Genomic DNA, 17707 nt, shown 5'->3' with positions numbered 1-17707 from the left:
ACACACACACACACACACACACACAGGAATTATTGACACCTCACGAAATTGACCTCTGTACTTTATTTTATAGGCGTAGTGATTAGCTGCCATTTTTGTCTTTTTTTCTCTTGAACTGCTTCCTTTGCTGTAAAAGATAAATAACTGATACATAAATAGTGTGATAACCATGATGGCGGCGCGGTGGCTTCACTTAGCTTCAAGAAAGGTGACAAAGGCGCACTCTAGTCTTGTCCTCTGTTATCGGCCTTCCCTCAGCCAGATGTAAACAAACTGCACCTCGCCTCAGCGCGGGTAAGAATTTGGCTTATTTTAGACCTGTCCTCTGTTTATTTGCCCTGAAACACACTCACTGGCTAGATGAATTGTCTTGGTCACGTTTTAAAAGTCATTAGAGGCTGTAAGAGGACGTAATCACCGTGTTTGGAAGGGAAATATGGACGACCCCTCATGATGGTGCGCGCTTCTCACTTTTACTCCAGTCATTCTTGTAGTTTTTGGTCCCCAGTGACTTAAGAGGCAAGTGCTTATTAAGAGTTGTGGTTTCTTCTCATAAGCTTATTAATGTGCCGGTCGTAGGTGTTGTTGAAAGAGTTAACACTGGCGCTGGCACTGTCTTGGGGCGGGTCTGGCAGTGTCACCGGCCGCCTGTCCAGCCCACCTATGAATGTTTACTTATGGGCAGATAGAAGGGAATTAAGGAGCAACTTCTTATATTGTCCTCCACCTCTTAACCCATCCACTGTGATTGGCATGGATTTGGCTTTCACTGGTAGCCTGGTAACATATAGTCCCAAGTCTTTCTCTGCCTCTGTGGGGGATAGTGGAGTGTTTCCCATGTGGTATTGATATGCTGGATATTCCCTCCCAAGGTGCATGACTTTATATTTTTCTTCATTGAATTGTAGCAGCCACTTTTTGTTCCATTCCTGTAGCTTGGTGATGTCTTCTAGGAAATTGACAGTCAAGGGTTTAAGACATGTCAGCCAGTACAATTAAGATGATCTAGTGTGTCTGTCATACCATCCAATGTGTATGTGGTGAGCGAAAACTTCTCACCCACCACAGAAGACCCATTGCCCATCACCCGCGCTGGGACACAGGGCAAGTGTAGCATTCAGGTTACCACAGTCTACCTTCTCAGGTCTCCCTAGGTGCCCATGTATTGACCACCCCAAGGAATATATGAGGCAGCTCATGAGGCCTAAACGCATGGGACATAGTTTTGAGTGAGTAATTAGCGGTTAAAGTTAATTTATGATTACTACCGATTAAAATGTTGCAATGTACTACTATTAGGTATCAAATTAAAGCTCTGGAAGAGCTCTAAGATTTTTTAATTTTATCCTTCTCCCAGGATTTTTTTTTTTGCCCAGGAAGGTCTGTTTTTATGTCATTTTAAGGAGTGTATGGTGCAAGAAGTGTTTCGTAAAATAAATTTTGTTGCTGTGTCATTCTTGACACTTCCACTGCTATCAACAGCAGCAGGGTTATCAATTTCATCACTGGAACTCATGATGAAAAGAATAATCCGGGAAAATAAAGCGAAAACACAGCAAAAAATGCGGAGTAAATCGTGCGTGTGTAGCTCCTTTAAAGGTCCCGAGAGCACTGAGCTACACGTGTCCTGCCACAACAGGCCACGCGCGCTCTGATTGGCTGAGCGGTGGGCCGCGCCAGAATGCTCCGTTTTCATTGGGCCCGGCACCAGTGCGGGATAAGACGTTTTCGCGGGGTTCCTCGAGTTGGTCTGTACTTGGTGTCGCACCCAAAACGCGCCACTTTCAACCTTCGTACCACCCCTAGGATGGTTGAATTTCCTTTGCCCGACCTTACCACAAGATTTTCGTACATCTGGACGACACGTTGCCACCTCTAACTCCGAATCGGCATTTTTGAGGGTTAGGCCCTTTTCGCGAGCGGCGCCTCATATATGGTCAGGATTTCTTCACAGTCCTTATTAGCTAAAATGCAGTGACGGTCACTTTTGTTAAGGTCAGCTCTCAGAGTGATTTTTCACCCTGAGGGAAATTTGGCTGAGGCCAGTTTTTAGGGAATTTTCTGGCTGACCTCAGTGATCTTTCTCAGAGGCATGATCTCATCACTTTTGTGTAGAGTGTAATGCTTTATCACATGGAGAAAGTTGTTGCTTTCACTGGAAAACAGGTGTGAAAGTGTAAGAGTTACAGTAAAATCACAACATAACCATATTAAGTATAATTTAAATATTCTCCATCACAAGAATCACATTTAATTTATCATATATTTTCTTTTATCATTTTATTTATCATATATTTTTTATTTATCATATTTTATTTATCATTTTATTCATCATATATTTTATTTGGCATTTTACTTTTCATATTTTATCAAATTTTATTTAGAAATGAATATATGAATATTTAGGAATGAATAAATAGTCAATGTCTTGAATGACTTAGTAGAATCACCTAAATGCTGTCAGTTTAAATGGCAGCTGGCAATAGGCATGTGGGTGTCCTACTAACCAGAACTTTTTTCCTAACCTCTACAACAACGATGTGTGTTCCAGGAGGAGCCGGCAACATGGTGCGGCTGAAGGTGCGGTGCAGGTGCATCATGGTGGTGGTGGTGGTGGCCCAGGTGAGTCCCTTGGGGGTAGCTGGGACACAGAACATGTAAACCCAAACTGATTCAATACTTTAACTTACAATGATTTGACTGATGAATAGCTTTAAGTCCCCAGAGAAGATTTACAGGTCTCCTCTGCTTTACAATTGGCTTACATTTTAGGAAAAGTGATCTTGAAGCAAAATAAACATACAATGAGCTTGAGAATTGATTGATATTGATGCATTCATAGACTTGTATATTAAGTGACCTAAAACCCTAATCGTAATATTAATGATGATTTAAGGATTGCACTGCATCCAAATTATTACCAAAGCAAATTACGATTGGATGATGTTCTTTTGGAAAAGCTACCTTGAAGTGAAATAAATGCATTATGAACTTCACTTTTTAATAGAGATATGTAGTAACTGGTTTTGTATATTAAGTGACATTAAACACTGAATGCATAATATTAGTAATGTGTTATGAACTATTTTATATCCAAAGAGAATGTGAATGCATATTTCCTGTACATATAGATCAACAAATACTACACAAAATAGCATATATAAAGACTGACCTCATTGTAAAAGAAATCCAGAGGAGTCATAAAGAGAGCAAAGATGATTAAAAAATGACAATCGTAAGAGCAAAATATCATAAAACCAACCATTGTAAAGTTGGGGAGACCTGTAGCAGTAGTAGTAGTAGTAGTTGTAGTAGTAGTAGTAGTAGTAGTAGCAGCAGTAACCCCTTAGAAAAGTATTAGGCCCTTCAGAACAATTCCCTTTATGTCACTCGGGTCCTTCATCTCCCAACAACAACATCATCCCTTCGTTGCAGATTCTCTTAGGGTTATGGTGGTAGTAGTAGTAGTAGTAGTAGTAGTAGTAGTTGTAGTAGTAGTAACAGTAACACCTCAGATAAATATTGGGTCGTTTAGAATGTTTCCCTTATGTCACTTGGGTCCTCCAGCTTCCAACAACAGCATCATCCCTTCATTGCAGATTTTCTTAGGGTTATGGTTCTTTTCCCAACCTCTGGACCCTCCACAACAGTTCCTCCAGAGACTGTCCAGCGAGGGCGGGCAGAGCATCCTGCACCTCAAGGACCAGCCAGCGTCCCATTACTACGCCACCTTCGAGAAAGAGTTGTGTGTGAGGGAGGGCTCGGTGGTGGAGGAGAGCTCGGAATCGCAGTGTGTGTGCCGCCTCGGATGGTCAGGGCGACGCTGTGGGGTGCCGGCTGTGCTGAGAACGGCTCGGTGGTTACATGACCCCAAGCTGACCGACACCCTTCAGCTGCGGAGGAGGGTGAAGCGCGTCATCATGCTGCTGCCTCTGTCGCACGAGTATGATATTTTTGAGGCCAATGTGAATGGGCTGAGAGACGTGGTGGATGTGTTCGTCATCGGTGAGCAGAGTTTGAACTTTTCCGACCATGCCTCTTTACCCCTACTAGACAAGCTGAAGAATGGCTGGCTCGGGGATCACCAGGATAAGTTCGTTTACGTGCCTGCGAGGGATGACGCCCCACGGAACGCTTCCCTCATCCAGGGCCTTGTTCACGACGGCTTGCGGCTGCTGAGTGACATGCGCCCTGATGACCTCCTCGTCCTGACCAGCGGCGAGGAGATAATCAACCGTGATGTTTTGGTCTTCCTCAAACTGTTCCAAGGTTACCCGTTGCCCATTAGGTGTCAGTTCAATCAGTTCTTGTACGGGTTCTTCTGGAAAATGGAGGGCAGCAGAAACGGCAAGAGTCTCCCGGAAATCTGCATCCTCTCAGTGAAGTTCTTTGCCAATGCCTTCCAGTACCAGATGGCGGCTTTAGCGGACGGGAGGATATCCAAGGAAACGAGAAACTTCCTCACCTCAATAGACCAGCCGCTGCAGGACTGGACACTCCCTGAGGTCGGCTGGAGGTGCCATCTGTGTCTCTCGATTCCGACCCTATTTGAAAAGTTCGCCAACCTGCCTCCGAGCTTACGGCCAAAGTGGTTTTCCGAGTCACCCGCCGACATGCTCCCGTTCATCCAGAGGCTCGTCAAGGTGGGCCAGGACGAGAACTTGAATCGGGTGGGTAGAGCGAATGTCCCACAGGAAGACTTTTTACCGCCTTTCGTGTGGCAGAATCACGATCGCTTCGCCCACCTGATGGCCAACCCTTACGAGACCATGTCCATCCATGATGTTGTTTAGTGCCTTGTGTGTCAGGCTCGGTGTTGGTTGAAGGGAGTGATGATGGTGGACTATAATGCTGTGTTAGACTCGTTGTTCATGGGAAAGAGAGACAATGTTGGGCTAAGTTATTGTTCTGAAGTACTATAATGAAGTGAAGATGTTGTGTGGGTTGGAGAGACAATACTAGCCTAATATATAGCTATTCAGTGCAGGTTACATGTCGCCTAGTAAGAACTGAGAACTTATAGAAGCGTTGTATCTCACACTATTGTAGGAGAGGCTATGGTGGGCTAAACTGTTATTATAAAGTACTGATATGAGGTGCAGGGTTGTGTGGGTTGGAGAGACAATACTAGCCTAATATATTGCCATTCAGTGCAGGTTACATGTCGCCTAGTAAGAACTGAGAACTTATAGAAGCATTGTATCTCACACTATTGTAGGAGAGACTGTGGTGGGCTAAACTGTTATTATAAAATACTGATATGAGGTGCAGTGTTGTGTTGGTCGGAAGGACAATTGTAGGCTAATATATTGTTATGCAGGGAAGGTTATAGTCGCCTTCCAAGAACGGAGGACTTGTTGAAGTGTGTTATCTTTTTTTTTTTTTTTTTTTTTTTTCCGGCCCAGTCCGTTCTGGCGCAGGCGAGTGTTTATAGTGGCGCCATCTTGCACTATCATGAGTAAGGACATGTTTAGTGCCTTGGGTGTGTAGGTTTGCGTTCGGCGGAGAGGCAGAGGAATGTGAAGTGCAGTTTGCCTACCGAAGAACAGAGAACTTATTGAAACCCTATATCTGTCATGCATAAGAACATATTAACGGACAGTGAAAGGTAGTGAACTATATTAGGCTTGTATTAGTGGGTTGATGGTGAACTACACTATAATTATGAAGAAATGGGAAATGCAGACTGCTAACTAATGACTGAGATAACTTATTAAAGGGTTTTATCTTACACTATCATAAGTAAGAGTATGTTAATGGGCAATGAGAGCTAGTTAACTCTATTTGCCCATGTTATAAGAAGGGAAAATAATTGCTATTCTCCCTAATATCTTCTAACTATGTATAACTTACTACGTACTACTATTACGGATGAAGTCTTTAGTTATGTTTAATGTTGAGGGCTTTGGAAGTAGTTTGTCGTTAGAAGCAGTCAAAAACGTCTTCAAAAGTGTGTATAACTTCCTACCAGATAAGTGAAGTCTTTGGTTTGGTTTACATTGAAAGGGTAAAGAAATAGTTTGTCGTTAGAAGCAGTTAAAAACGTCTTCAAAAGTCTGTATAACTTCCTACCAGATAAATGAAGTCTTTGGTTTGGTTTACATTGAAAGGATAAAGAAGTAGTTTGTTGTTAGAAGCACTTGTAAACGTCTTCAAAAGTGTGTATAACTTCCTATCAGATAAATGAAGTTTTTGGCTTGGTTTACATTGAAAGGGCAAAGAAGTAGTTTGTCGTTAGAAGCAGTCATAAACGTCTTCAAAAGTGTGTATAACTTCCTACCAGATAAGTGAAGTCATCGGTTTTGTTTGCTGCGAAAAGCTAAGGAATTACAGTCGTCCCTCAAATAGTACGGTTTCCAATAGTTCAGTTTCAGTTTTATACAGATTGTCATAGAAGATCATTTAGGATTTTTAAATTTCCTGCTCATTAGGATATTTAAAAATCCTTAAAAATCTTCTTAGAAAATCCACACAAAACCAAAACCGAACTATTGGAAACCGTACTATTTGAGGGACGACTGTAGTTTGTCATTAGAAGTAGCTGGAAACATCCCCAAAAGTGCGTATAACTTCTTACTGAACAAATGAAGTCTTTGGTTTTGTTTGCTGCGAAAGGCTAAGAAAGTAGTTTGTCATTAGGAGTAGTCGAAAATGTCATCAAAACTGCGTATAACTTCTTACCAGATAAATGACATCTTCAGTTTTGTTTGCTGCGAAAGGCTAAAGAAGTAGTCTGTTAGTAGAAGCAGCCAATTGCATCATTAGAGCTGGATGTCGTAACTTGCATCCCGTGATTCTTGGCCTGAATCTTCGTTACGCGTCTCTGTGATAGAGACAAAGTTTAGTGCCTGAAGGAAGCTCTTAGTGAAGGAGGTGGTGGAGGAGAACTCAAGAAAATGTCTCGCAGTGTAATCGTAGGTTTGCTAAAACTCTTCATTTGTAAGTGTAGACATTTTCGATCAGTGACGTACTTTCTGCACTCGGCGATGGTGCGGAAAGCTGATATATGGGTACACAGTGAGAATTGAGTTGAGAAAGTTGCAGAATTCTATGAGGTAAATTGTTGCGCTAAATACGTAATACTTTCCCACTGTGAACCGCCCTCTGAAATAAGCTATGTGTCAGGGAATATCGGTTAGAAAATGTGATGTTGCCTTGAATCTCAATTGGTTTTCTCGGACAAACTAAGATATTGGTCGGAAATTAGATTAAGAAAGGCTCAGTATGATGTAAATTATTGGGCTAAATACGTAATACTTTCCCACTGTGAACCGCCCTCTGAAATAAGCTATGTGTTAGGGAATATCAGTCAGATGATGTGATGTTGCCTTGAATCTCTATTGGTTTTCTCGGACAAACTAAGATATTGGTCGGAAATTAGATTAAGAAAGGCACAGTATGAGGTATAAATTATTAGGGTAAATACGTAATGCATTCCCCGTGTGAACCGCTCGCTAAAATGATCTATGTTTAAGGGAATGAGGGTCAGATGATGTGATATTGCTCTGAGTCTCTTATTGGCTTTCTCGGGCAAACTTATACAATATTAGTGAAAGAGAGATTTTTCACAAGAAACCAAAACTGAACAAAATATGAATCAGATGATGTGATATTGCTCTGAGTCTCTTATTGGCTTTCTCGGGCAAACTTGTACAATATTAGTGAAAGAGAGATTTTTCACAAGAAACCAAAACTGAACAAAATATGAATCAGATGATGTGATGGTGCTCTGAATCTCCATTTGGTTTTCTCAAATGTAGTTATATGATATTTGTCGGAGAGAAACTTTATCACTAATACGAAATCAAAACTTCTCATTGATATAAGAATGCTTGGTGTAGTCTCAAACTTCTGTGTTACAAGACTGTCTCAACACCAAACCTATACGATATTTGTCAGAGAGAGAGAAACTTTACCACAAATAAGAAATCAAACTAAACAAAACTTCTCATTGATATAAGAATGCTTGGTGTAGTCTCAAACTTTTATGTGTTATGAGTCTGTCTCACACCAAACTTATGTGATATTGGTCAGAGAGAGGGAGAGAAACTTCTTCACAAATAAGAAATCAAAACCAAACCAAACAAAACTTCTCATTGATATAAGAACGCTTGGTGTAGTCTCAAACTTTTATGTGTTACGAGTCTGCCTCACACCAAACTTATACGATATTAGTCAGAGAGAGGGAGAAAGAGAGAGAGAGAGACTTTATCACTAATACGAAATCAAAACCAAACAAAACTTCTCATTGATATAAGAACGCTTGGTGTAGTCTCAAACTTCTGTGTTACAAGACTGTCACAAAACCAAACCTATACAATATTAGTCAGAGAGAGAGAGAGAGAGAGAGAAACTTCTTCACAGATAAGAAATCAAAACCAAACAAAACTTCTCATTGATATGAGAACGCTTGGTGTAGTCTCAAACTTCTGTGTTACGAGACTGTCTCATCACCAAACCTATACAATATTAGTCAGAGAGAGAGAAAGAGACTTTTTCACCACTAAGAAATCAAAACTAAACAAAACTAATTATTGATAGAAGAACGTTTGGTGTAGTCTCAAACTTCTGTGTTATGAGTCTGCCTCACACCACTGGCTATGTTATCGTTAGCTCAGCCGTGGTTTGATATGTGCTGAGTGACTAAAGAAAACTCACTGTTGATGGTAAGAACGCTTGTGTAGTTTCAAACTTCTGTGTTACAACTCTATCTCACAGCACTGGCTATGTTGTTCTTAGCATGGGTGTAGTTTGATAAGTGTCGATTGATCCTGAAATGCTGCTACATTACACTGAGCAAGCTTTGATTTAGAACTGACTTGCCTTTCTCGGGCTTTTGAGCATTGGAATCTCTTTGTAGGGCAGAGTTCTCATTTGTCTCCGCTTGTAACTGATGAAACGCCCTCGGCCCAAGTTGTCTGGCCGAGGGCGTCACACTCCTGGGTGGGTGGTGGCTTGACTTACCCCGTTCCAGCAGCTGTCAAGACCCTTCCCCATCACTGCCTGGCTGCACACTGACACCCAGCTCCTCTAGGCAACATTTTAACACTCCTTTGGGACATATTTTCACTCACAGAAGATGGAAAGTTGGAAAAAAGTTGCACATGCTATCGTCATGAAGTCGTAGTGAACTTTTATTGTTTTTTTATGTCCCTGAACTGCTTCCTCTACTGTAATAAAAAAATAATAAATGATTGATTGTTGGAAAGTCAGTAATGCAGTTTTTATAAAAAGGTGAAGGATAAAGGAGTGAAGCTAAAAGAGTGAGCAGCTTCCTTTACTGATAGTCGCTGAAAAGTCAATGATGTAGCCGCCCACTTCAAGCAGTCAGGATTAAGAGGTTTTTAAGGGTTAGGGAGTGAAGCTAAAGGAGTAAAGAGTAAAGTTGAGGAGTGAACAGTGTCTTAACAGCTGTTGGAACGAGGTATAGGAACGCAAGCCCAAAAAATTCCCCTGGCAGGAGTTGTGTATAGCCTACTTTCGTTGAGCCTTACGAGCGTCATCGCAGAGGTCCCAGACTTTGAATATCCGAAGGTGTATATTTTTATAGTGTGTCGATGACACTGTTGGTCATTATACCATGTAGATTGTTAGGTACTTAAAAGGTCTTCCATTCTGTAGCGTCTCGGAGCAGATAATTATTATTCATGATGGTGCTGAGCCGAGACATCCGACAAGACAAGCTCGGATCGCCACATATCACTAAGCCTGTAGAGGGCCATATTTAAGCCCAGGGGGGAGGCTGGGTTAGGATGCATGCCTCCTTTGAAAATTTACTCAGTCAGTGATGGAATTTTGGCATGTGAGTGATAGTTTATGACGGCATATTCTTAGAAGCAGCCGAAAACATTGTCAAACGTGCGTCTGACCTTACTGGATTAATGAAGTCTTGGGTTTTGTTTACTGTGGAATTACTATTACTAGGCATGTAAGTGATAAATTATTGGTTAACGCTGTCGCAAGTATGCCCAAATATGCTGTGCCGAAGTAACCTTTTTGGGGTGCATATTCAAGCCTAAGGAGAGGTTGGGATACATGCCTCTTCTTGAAAATTTACTTGGTCACTCCTTATGAAAATTTGCTTGGTCAGTGATTGATTTTGGCATATGATAGTTTGTTCATGACCCTTCATTGCTTAACACTATCCCAAGCATGCTAACTAACCTAACTCTCCCCTCTCTAGATATGGCCCTGAGCATACATCATACACTTCTCTATATGCTAAACATGCAAGGTCACTATAGTAGTATGCAGAATATATATGTCTTAAGAAAGGCCATTCCTAATATTCCCAACGCTAGAATCAAATATTACTCACAACCATCACTAGTTCCAGGCTTTTTGCGAGTGTAGACCCGCCGAAGGGAGGCAGAGAGAGGTGCGGGTGTGAGGGCAAGGTGGTGCTTACTGTCGTTCGTCAGTCACTCATGGTTGGCTGTCTCTCGTCAGGTTCAAATGTTTAAAAACTTTTGACGTGTGTATTTTATCTTGCCATTGTTGATCTCTTGCTCTTCTGTTATATTGTTGAAGTATAAATATTTTGCGCGCCGATTTGTTTATGATCTGAAATTATAATATTCTCTTTTCTCAGTCATTTTGTTAAGGTAATTACTTATCATAGACGTTGTTTGATTGATTTAGTCTCAGATTATTAAGAATTTAAATCTCTAGGTGTGTGTGTGGGTGGGTGGGGGGGAGGGCGCAGTGTTCCTGAGCCTTATCATTTATCGTTGTTGACCGTCTCGTTGGGGGCAAATGTTGATGTACTTTTAACAGGCATTTTGTCTTGCCATTGTTGATTTTGTGCTTTTTTATATTTTACTGAAGTGTGTATAAATATTTTCAAGTACAGTCATCCCTCAAATAGTACGGTTTTAGTTTTATGTGGATTTCTAAGAAGATTTTTTTAGGATTTTTAAATTTCCCGGCAAGCAGGAAATTTGAAAATCCTTAAAAGATCTTCTATGACAAGCCGTATAAACCCGAAACCGAACTATTGGAAACCGTACTATTTGAGGGACGACTGTATGGATATTTTACTGAAGTGTGTATAAATATTTTGAGGTATGGATATTTTTGAAGTATTGATATTTTACTGAAGTGTGTATAAATATTTTGAAGTATGGATATTTTTGAAGTATAGATATTTTACTGAAGTGTGCATAAATATATTGAGGTATGGATATTTTTTGAAGTATAAATATTTTTGAATCAATGATCTGAAATTGTAATCTTTTCTCTCTTCTTGGTTATTTTGCTAAAGTTTGTACAAGTAATCATTTATCATAGCCGTCGTTTCAGTCAATTATTCTCATATTTTAAAGAATTTGAATCTCTAATAATTGCTTTCCGTTATTATAGCAAAGAATATTATGGAAGAGGCATGATCTTATAGAGTATACAGGTCTTAGGTTACTACTGGCATGGGTGAATCTCATAGGATAGTCATTATAAACACACATACATAGTTTTTATCAATAGTTTCTAGCATGAGTTAGTCACACCCTATTATTGACTATGGAAGGTTCAAGATGGAGTATGCAGTATGTTTATATAGTGGTATAGTTTTATTGCCATGAGAATCTCAGTGTTTGGGTAGAGGAACTATCAGGCCACTGTGATGATATACAAAGGTGAAGTCATTGGCACCATAAGGGAAAGACTCCGATGGTTTGGACATGTAAAGAGAGCAGGGGAGGATACAGAGCTGGGAGTTTTGGAGAGATTAGAGTTAGAAGGAAGGAGACCAGTTGGTAGACTTAGGAAAACGTGGAGAAGGTGTATACAGGAAGACTTGGCAGTGATGGGATATTGGATGAGCAGAAGACAGAGTAGAATGGAGGAGAGCCTTAAAGTGTTCAACCGCTCAGGAAGAAATGATGATGATGATGACCCACACCACATGACAACACCATATGACAGCTGTTGTGGTGCTGTGATTGCTTGCCCCAGTCAGTCAGTCAATCAATCAACCACTGGAAATTGATGCGTGATAACACTACTATCTGACAAATGACCCACGCTGGTTCTGCTAAGAGAGACGCCTCATAGATATATACACACGCTGAGACAATAATGTTTTCTGAGGGGCACAGGCTTTAAGTATGTTATATAATGGGTACAGGCTAGAGCCATGTTATCAGAGGGGTACAGGTTAGGGCTATAGTTGCGGTAGGGGAAAATTTGTCACATAATACTTTTGTTGTTATTAATTCCACATCGTAGTTTTAGTTTTGATATTTTGTTACATTTTTAAAACGTGAGGCAGTTGATCTAACATACCAACGTAGAAAAATTACATAGGAAAATAAAATACATAGGAAAAAATAATGATAATAATAAATAAATAAATATGAAAAAACTAAACATTGAGATGGTAAAAAAAAAAAAAGAGCATGTCAGACTGAGATTGATATTAGTTAACTTCAGAAAAATTGCTTATTGAGTAGAAAATGGAATGGACAACTGATGTGTATGTGTGTGTGTGTGTGTGAGTGAGTGTGTGTGTGTGTGTGTGAGAGAGAGAGAGAGAGAGAGAGAGAGAGAGAGAGAGAGAGAGAATGCAGTCATATGTCTTGCCAGATCACTTTAGTCAGCAGATCAAAACAGTCAAAGTCATGCCTATTATCAGCTTAAGACTTCCTCCCGACAGTTCTCTTCTTCCCCCCTTGTTGCCGTCTCTCTCTGAAGGCGCCTCAAACTCACTCGCTACCGTAGCAGAAAAATTCTCTCGTCAGTCGTCGGTAGATCAAAAAATGCCATTATCACCGCATGGTTGATCACTAAAAAAAAATGTTAGTTGTTATGTAGAATTGACTCGGTTGAAAACGCACAACACTTGCATTCCATACGGTTTTGTTGGTAATGGGAATTTGTAAGTTTTGTGATGTGAAACTTATACTATGGAATGATTACGACTTTTTTGTTCCAGTAATTGTATCTCATTGTTATTATAGAGAACTGACTGGATTGAAAACATACACACTGCATTCTGTACAGTTTTGTTGGTGAAGGGAATCTGTACATAAGTTTTGTGATGTGAAACTTATACTATGGAACGATTACGACTTTTTGGGTGTGAGAAATTGTATCTGTTATTGTTATATAGAATTGACTTGCAGAAAACACACTGCATTTCATACTGTTTTGTTGATAATGGGAATTTTTAAGTTTTGTGATTTGAAATTTATACTATGGAAGGATTCTGACTTTCTTTGGTTCGAGAAATTGTACATGTTATTGTAATATAGAATTGACGATTGTAAACACACACACTTGGATTCCGTACTGTGATGTTGGCAAAGGCAATTCATATATAAGTTTTGTGGTGTAAAAACTTATTATGGAAGGAGCCAGGTTTTTTGGGTTCGAGAAATTATTGTTTTATGTAGAATTGACTCGGATGAAAAGACACACAGCTGCATTCCCTACTGTTTTGTTGGTAATGGCTATTTGTAAGTTTTGTGATGTAAAACTTACTGACCCGGTAGCTGCAAGAAAAATGAGAAAAAATCATCACTCACGCAAACCATTTCATAATATATATAAACGCATTTGTGATCAGTTTATGTATCATCTATTTTTGGGGGTTTATATCATGGCAAAAATTTGGCCTGTCGCTGCTACATGGTAAAGCCACAAATTTGGCCTGTCGCTGTTACACGGTAAAGCCACAAATTTGTCCCATTGCTGCTACACGGTAAAGCCACAAATTTGGCCCGTTGCTGCTACACAGTAAAGCCACAAATTTGTCCTGTCGCTACACGGTAAAGCCACAAATTTGTCCTGTCGCTGCTACACGGTAAAGCCACAAATTTGGCCCGTTGCTGCTACACAGTAAAGCCACAAATTTGTCCTGTCGCTGCTACACGGTAAAGCCACAAATTTGTCCCATTGCTGCTACATGGTAAAGCCACAAATTTATCCCGTCGCTGCTACATGGTAAAGCCACAAATTTGTCCCGTCACTGCTACACAGTAAAGCCACAAATTTGTCCCATTGCTGCTACACGGTCAAGCCACAAATTTGGCCCATCACTGCTACCGGGTTAAGGAAAGATTCAGACTCTTTCGTATAAAGTGTCGAGTAAAGTGTCTTGAAAAAGGTTGCCAGTGTTTACTCATAGCTTGCTTAACGATTGAAGAGTGGATCATTTAATGCTTTATTTATATGATGATATATTTCCAATGTTAAGTTGAAAGCTATCTTAATATTCTAGTACTAATTGGTTGTAGATTGACCTCTCCTCTTTAAGCATTAATTTCCCTGTATATATAAGCTACTGGACTAATGGATGAACTTGATATCTTATGCACATTTAACCACAGATTCTTCCTTTCATATGGAGTTCAAACACTCACTTGTAACAGCCTTATTTATAGCAGGAGGGAAAAGTCTCAACACTATATGCCTAGAAACAAGGAGTGGTATTGGAGGTGGCATGCACTTCCTATGGACTTCTCTATTATTATCTCATGTTTCTTTAGGAGTTAATGCATACCTGATCCTCTCGAGTACTCGCTACAAAGCCACAGTGAATGAGCCAGGTTACAATGCAGTCACGTGCCTTGAACCTGTACAACTATAACCGGTCTTTGTGTTCCCCTTCAGTAGCCGGGTGGTGCCGGGGCCAACCAGAGCCAGGGAATAGGAAAGTGTGGCCACCCGTATCACAGGTGTGCTGTTGGTACTAAAAGATTCAAGTGAAATTGAAAATGATGGTGATATGATAGTGTTGTTTTGTGTGTGTGTGCTTTAGGTATGGTGAGGGTCTCAAAGAAGTACCAAGAACACAAAACACAGCATATCATGCCCAGGGATGGAGTATTCATATTCAGGATTCATATTCAAATGCATTTGAATACCGTATTTGGGTGTAATTGTATTCGTATTCAAATAATTATTGATATAAATCAAAGTATTCTCATTCTTACTCAGATACAAGGGAAAAGTATTCATATTCTGCGAATAATCTGACTAATACGTAAAAATTTATCAGAAATAACAGCCGTTGTTCCTTACAACTCCAGCCTCCTGGGTGGACATGAAACTGCGTGTATAGTACAGGTTCATGGCCTATTTCCATGTTGCATAACTTTACAGCAGTATTATACCCAGTTACGTATAGAAGGTATTTATTAATGAAAAGTATTCATCAATGTTTTCATGCATACTTTCAAGAAGTATTCGTATTTGTATTTGAATTAAAAGCATTTCTTTGCATTCAAATTTGTATTCATATTCATTTGAATTTGAAGTATTCATATTTATATTCGAATACACATTCTTGTATTCAGTCCATCCCTGATCATATCAGCATCAATTTGAGTTTTGCACGGGTCTGTAGGCAACCACTGTGGTGCCTGTAATCACATTGGCCAAGCTCTCCTACCCCATGGCTCTGGGATGGCTATAGAAATCTCCACAACAGTCACCCATTGAAGCTTGTTGAACATTACGTATAATCTTCTCTTGCTCTTGGAGTCACGGTTAATACACTGTAGGGTTGGTGCTACACACGCCTCATAATCCACTGCTATTGGTCGCTCTTGCTGCCGTGCCTGAGCCAATACAAGCCACACGCATGCATTTGGAGCCCTTGTTGTCGTAGCTTTAAGGTTGTTCAGTAGACGTAAGCCATTTGTTGACATGTTCATAGATGCCTAAAAATTATATATTGTTGCTGCCAGCCTGCCAGCCATTACCTTGCTCCCTAAGCCTGGCCCTCTCTTTGGTGTCTTTGTCTGAGGTTGTAATTTCATTGCTTTGATCGGCCAGACGTGAACCATGAAAATAATCACAATCGTCACCTTCGTAATCAAACTGCCTGTGATTTTTTTTTTGTCGATTTTCAGATTTTTGTCACAATCAATTTTCTATTCTTGGGTGAGGTTGTTTTTGTTGTTTTGATCGACAAGACGACAACCCAAGCCATGAAAACAATCACGTATCATCACACCCTCATTAACAAAGTTGCTCGATTCATCTTTCTTACTCTTCGGGAAATCGCAAAAAAAACTCATTTCCTCATTCGGATTATGATATATAGGCAGAAATAATGACCTAAACCATGAGAACAGTCACCTAATCGTCACCTTCATGAAAAAATTGCATTAGTCATTTTCGGCAATTTCCATATTTTTTCCTTTTTTTTTATTTATTTTTTATTTATTTATTTTTTTTTTTTCATTTGATGCACCTTTTCATATAGTTGTCATCTTTGTCATTGCAGGTGGGAGTGTTCTACTAAAATTTGCCTTAATCCGGTAGCAGCGGGGATCATGTTTCTTAATGGTCCCTCTAAGCGAGAAAAATGAGAAAAAATCACCCCTCATACAAACCATTTCATAATACTATATATCAAAGCATTTGTGATCAGATTATGTATCATGTATTTTTTGGGGGGTTATATCATGGCACAAATTTGGCCCGTCGCTGCTACACGGTTAACATTTCTTCCCATATCATAAACCGAGTGAGAAAGACATTTTTTTTCCAAATTCCCGAAGTCTAGAAAAATATTAATCAGGCAGTTTGTTTACGAGCGTGGCTATGTAAAAAGAGGTTGGGCTTGAGGTTGATGCTTGTTACCACTGTTACATTGTCTGTTTTGGGTAACGTGTGTGAGGTCTTTGTTGATAATAGCTAGGATCACACTGTTACCTCGCTGCCCGGGCTGGAGTCACAGTAACAGGTTGATTGGAAGTTAATGAGGTAGCAAAAGGCCTTACCAGAAGTTGTTTCTCGGAAGTGATGTAGTCTGGCTGAGCAGTTGCCCTCACTGCTGTCCTTTCTCTCTTACCCAAAACAGACAACATAACAACGGTAACATTCCTCAATGTAGAGAGGGCAAGGGACAGAGGGCACATGGTCAAGTGGTCTGGCGGTAACTAATCATGATGCCTACAAATGTATATCTTCTCACCCTTACGGAAAGAACGTTATCGGTGCGCCGGAGTGTCTTGAAAGGGTCTGGTTTTTACGCTGCTGAGCCTTGGGCCACACAACACTTGCTCGGACTAGAAAGGTCAAACTTGTTATCAATAGAGACATGATTTTAGGTACAAGCATAACCCATTTTTTTCTTCTATGTTAAGAAATGGTGAGTTTGTTTCTTTGTTAGTGAGAAGAGGAGGTAAAGAAGAGATGCTCGGATTAGAAAGCACAAACTCACTAGCAAAAGATAATGTGATTTTAGGCACCAACATAAGCCTGATAATTTTTTCTACCTTGTCAAGGGATGGGGAGTTTGTCTCTTTATTAGTGAGAAGAGGAGGTAAAGAATAAGAGATGCTTGGATTAGAAAGCACAAACTCACTACCTTAAGATAATGTGGTTTTAGGTACCAATATAAGCCTGATAATTTCTTCTACCTTGTCAAGAGATGGGGAGTTTGTCTCTATGTTAGTGAGAAGAGGAGGTAAAGAACAAGAGATGCTCGGATTAGAAAGCACAAACTCACTAGCAAAAGATATGTGATTTTAGGTACCAACATAAGCCTGATAATTTCTTCTACCTTGTCAAGGGATGGGGAGTTTGTCTCTTTATTAGTGAGGAGGCACAGAAGGAAGGAGCAGGACTGAGTGGGATTTTTGTTTGCCCTTGAGCTGCTTCCCATACTGTAAAAATAAAAAGGGGAGGAGGTTATCTGGCTTCCCTGGTCCTGGCATGGGGGGGTACTGTATCTACGTAGAAATGGAGTTTTTTC

At 40.2% G+C, this 17707-nt stretch overlaps 1 protein-coding gene and 1 long non-coding RNA gene across 3 annotated transcripts; one reads left to right on the top strand and one right to left on the bottom strand.

Moving 5' to 3' along the window:
- The first annotated feature begins 235 nt into the window (after nucleotides 1–235).
- LOC126992914 (beta-1,4-mannosyl-glycoprotein 4-beta-N-acetylglucosaminyltransferase-like) lies at nucleotides 236–8778 on the top strand. 2 transcript variants are annotated; one of them, XM_050851750.1, is made up of 4 exons: nucleotides 236–294; nucleotides 2552–2622; nucleotides 3600–4987; nucleotides 5157–8778. In XM_050851750.1, exons 2-3 carry the CDS (start codon nucleotides 2566–2568, stop codon nucleotides 4791–4793), a joined length of 1251 nt encoding a protein of 416 aa, XP_050707707.1. In that variant the 5' UTR covers nucleotides 236–294; nucleotides 2552–2565; the 3' UTR covers nucleotides 4794–4987; nucleotides 5157–8778. The 2 variants fall into 2 exon arrangements, with proteins under 2 accessions (XP_050707707.1, XP_050707706.1); XM_050851749.1 differs by having other exon boundaries at nucleotides 3600–5096; nucleotides 5266–8778.
- A 7421-nt stretch (nucleotides 8779–16199) lies between these two features.
- Nucleotides 16200–17502, bottom strand: LOC126992915 (uncharacterized). Its single transcript, XR_007747160.1, has 2 exons — nucleotides 17373–17502; nucleotides 16200–17228 (listed from the first exon to the last, which is right to left on the bottom strand). It is a non-coding gene; the product is annotated as an uncharacterized LOC126992915 (long non-coding RNA).
- Between the last annotated feature and the right edge of the window lie 205 nt (nucleotides 17503–17707).

This window comes from Eriocheir sinensis, unplaced genomic scaffold, assembly GCF_024679095.1.
Source record: "Eriocheir sinensis breed Jianghai 21 unplaced genomic scaffold, ASM2467909v1 Scaffold519, whole genome shotgun sequence".
NCBI lineage: Eukaryota > Metazoa > Arthropoda > Malacostraca > Decapoda > Varunidae > Eriocheir > Eriocheir sinensis.
The sequence above is the reverse complement of the archived record's forward strand: the minus strand, read 5'-3'. Positions and strand labels throughout refer to the sequence as shown.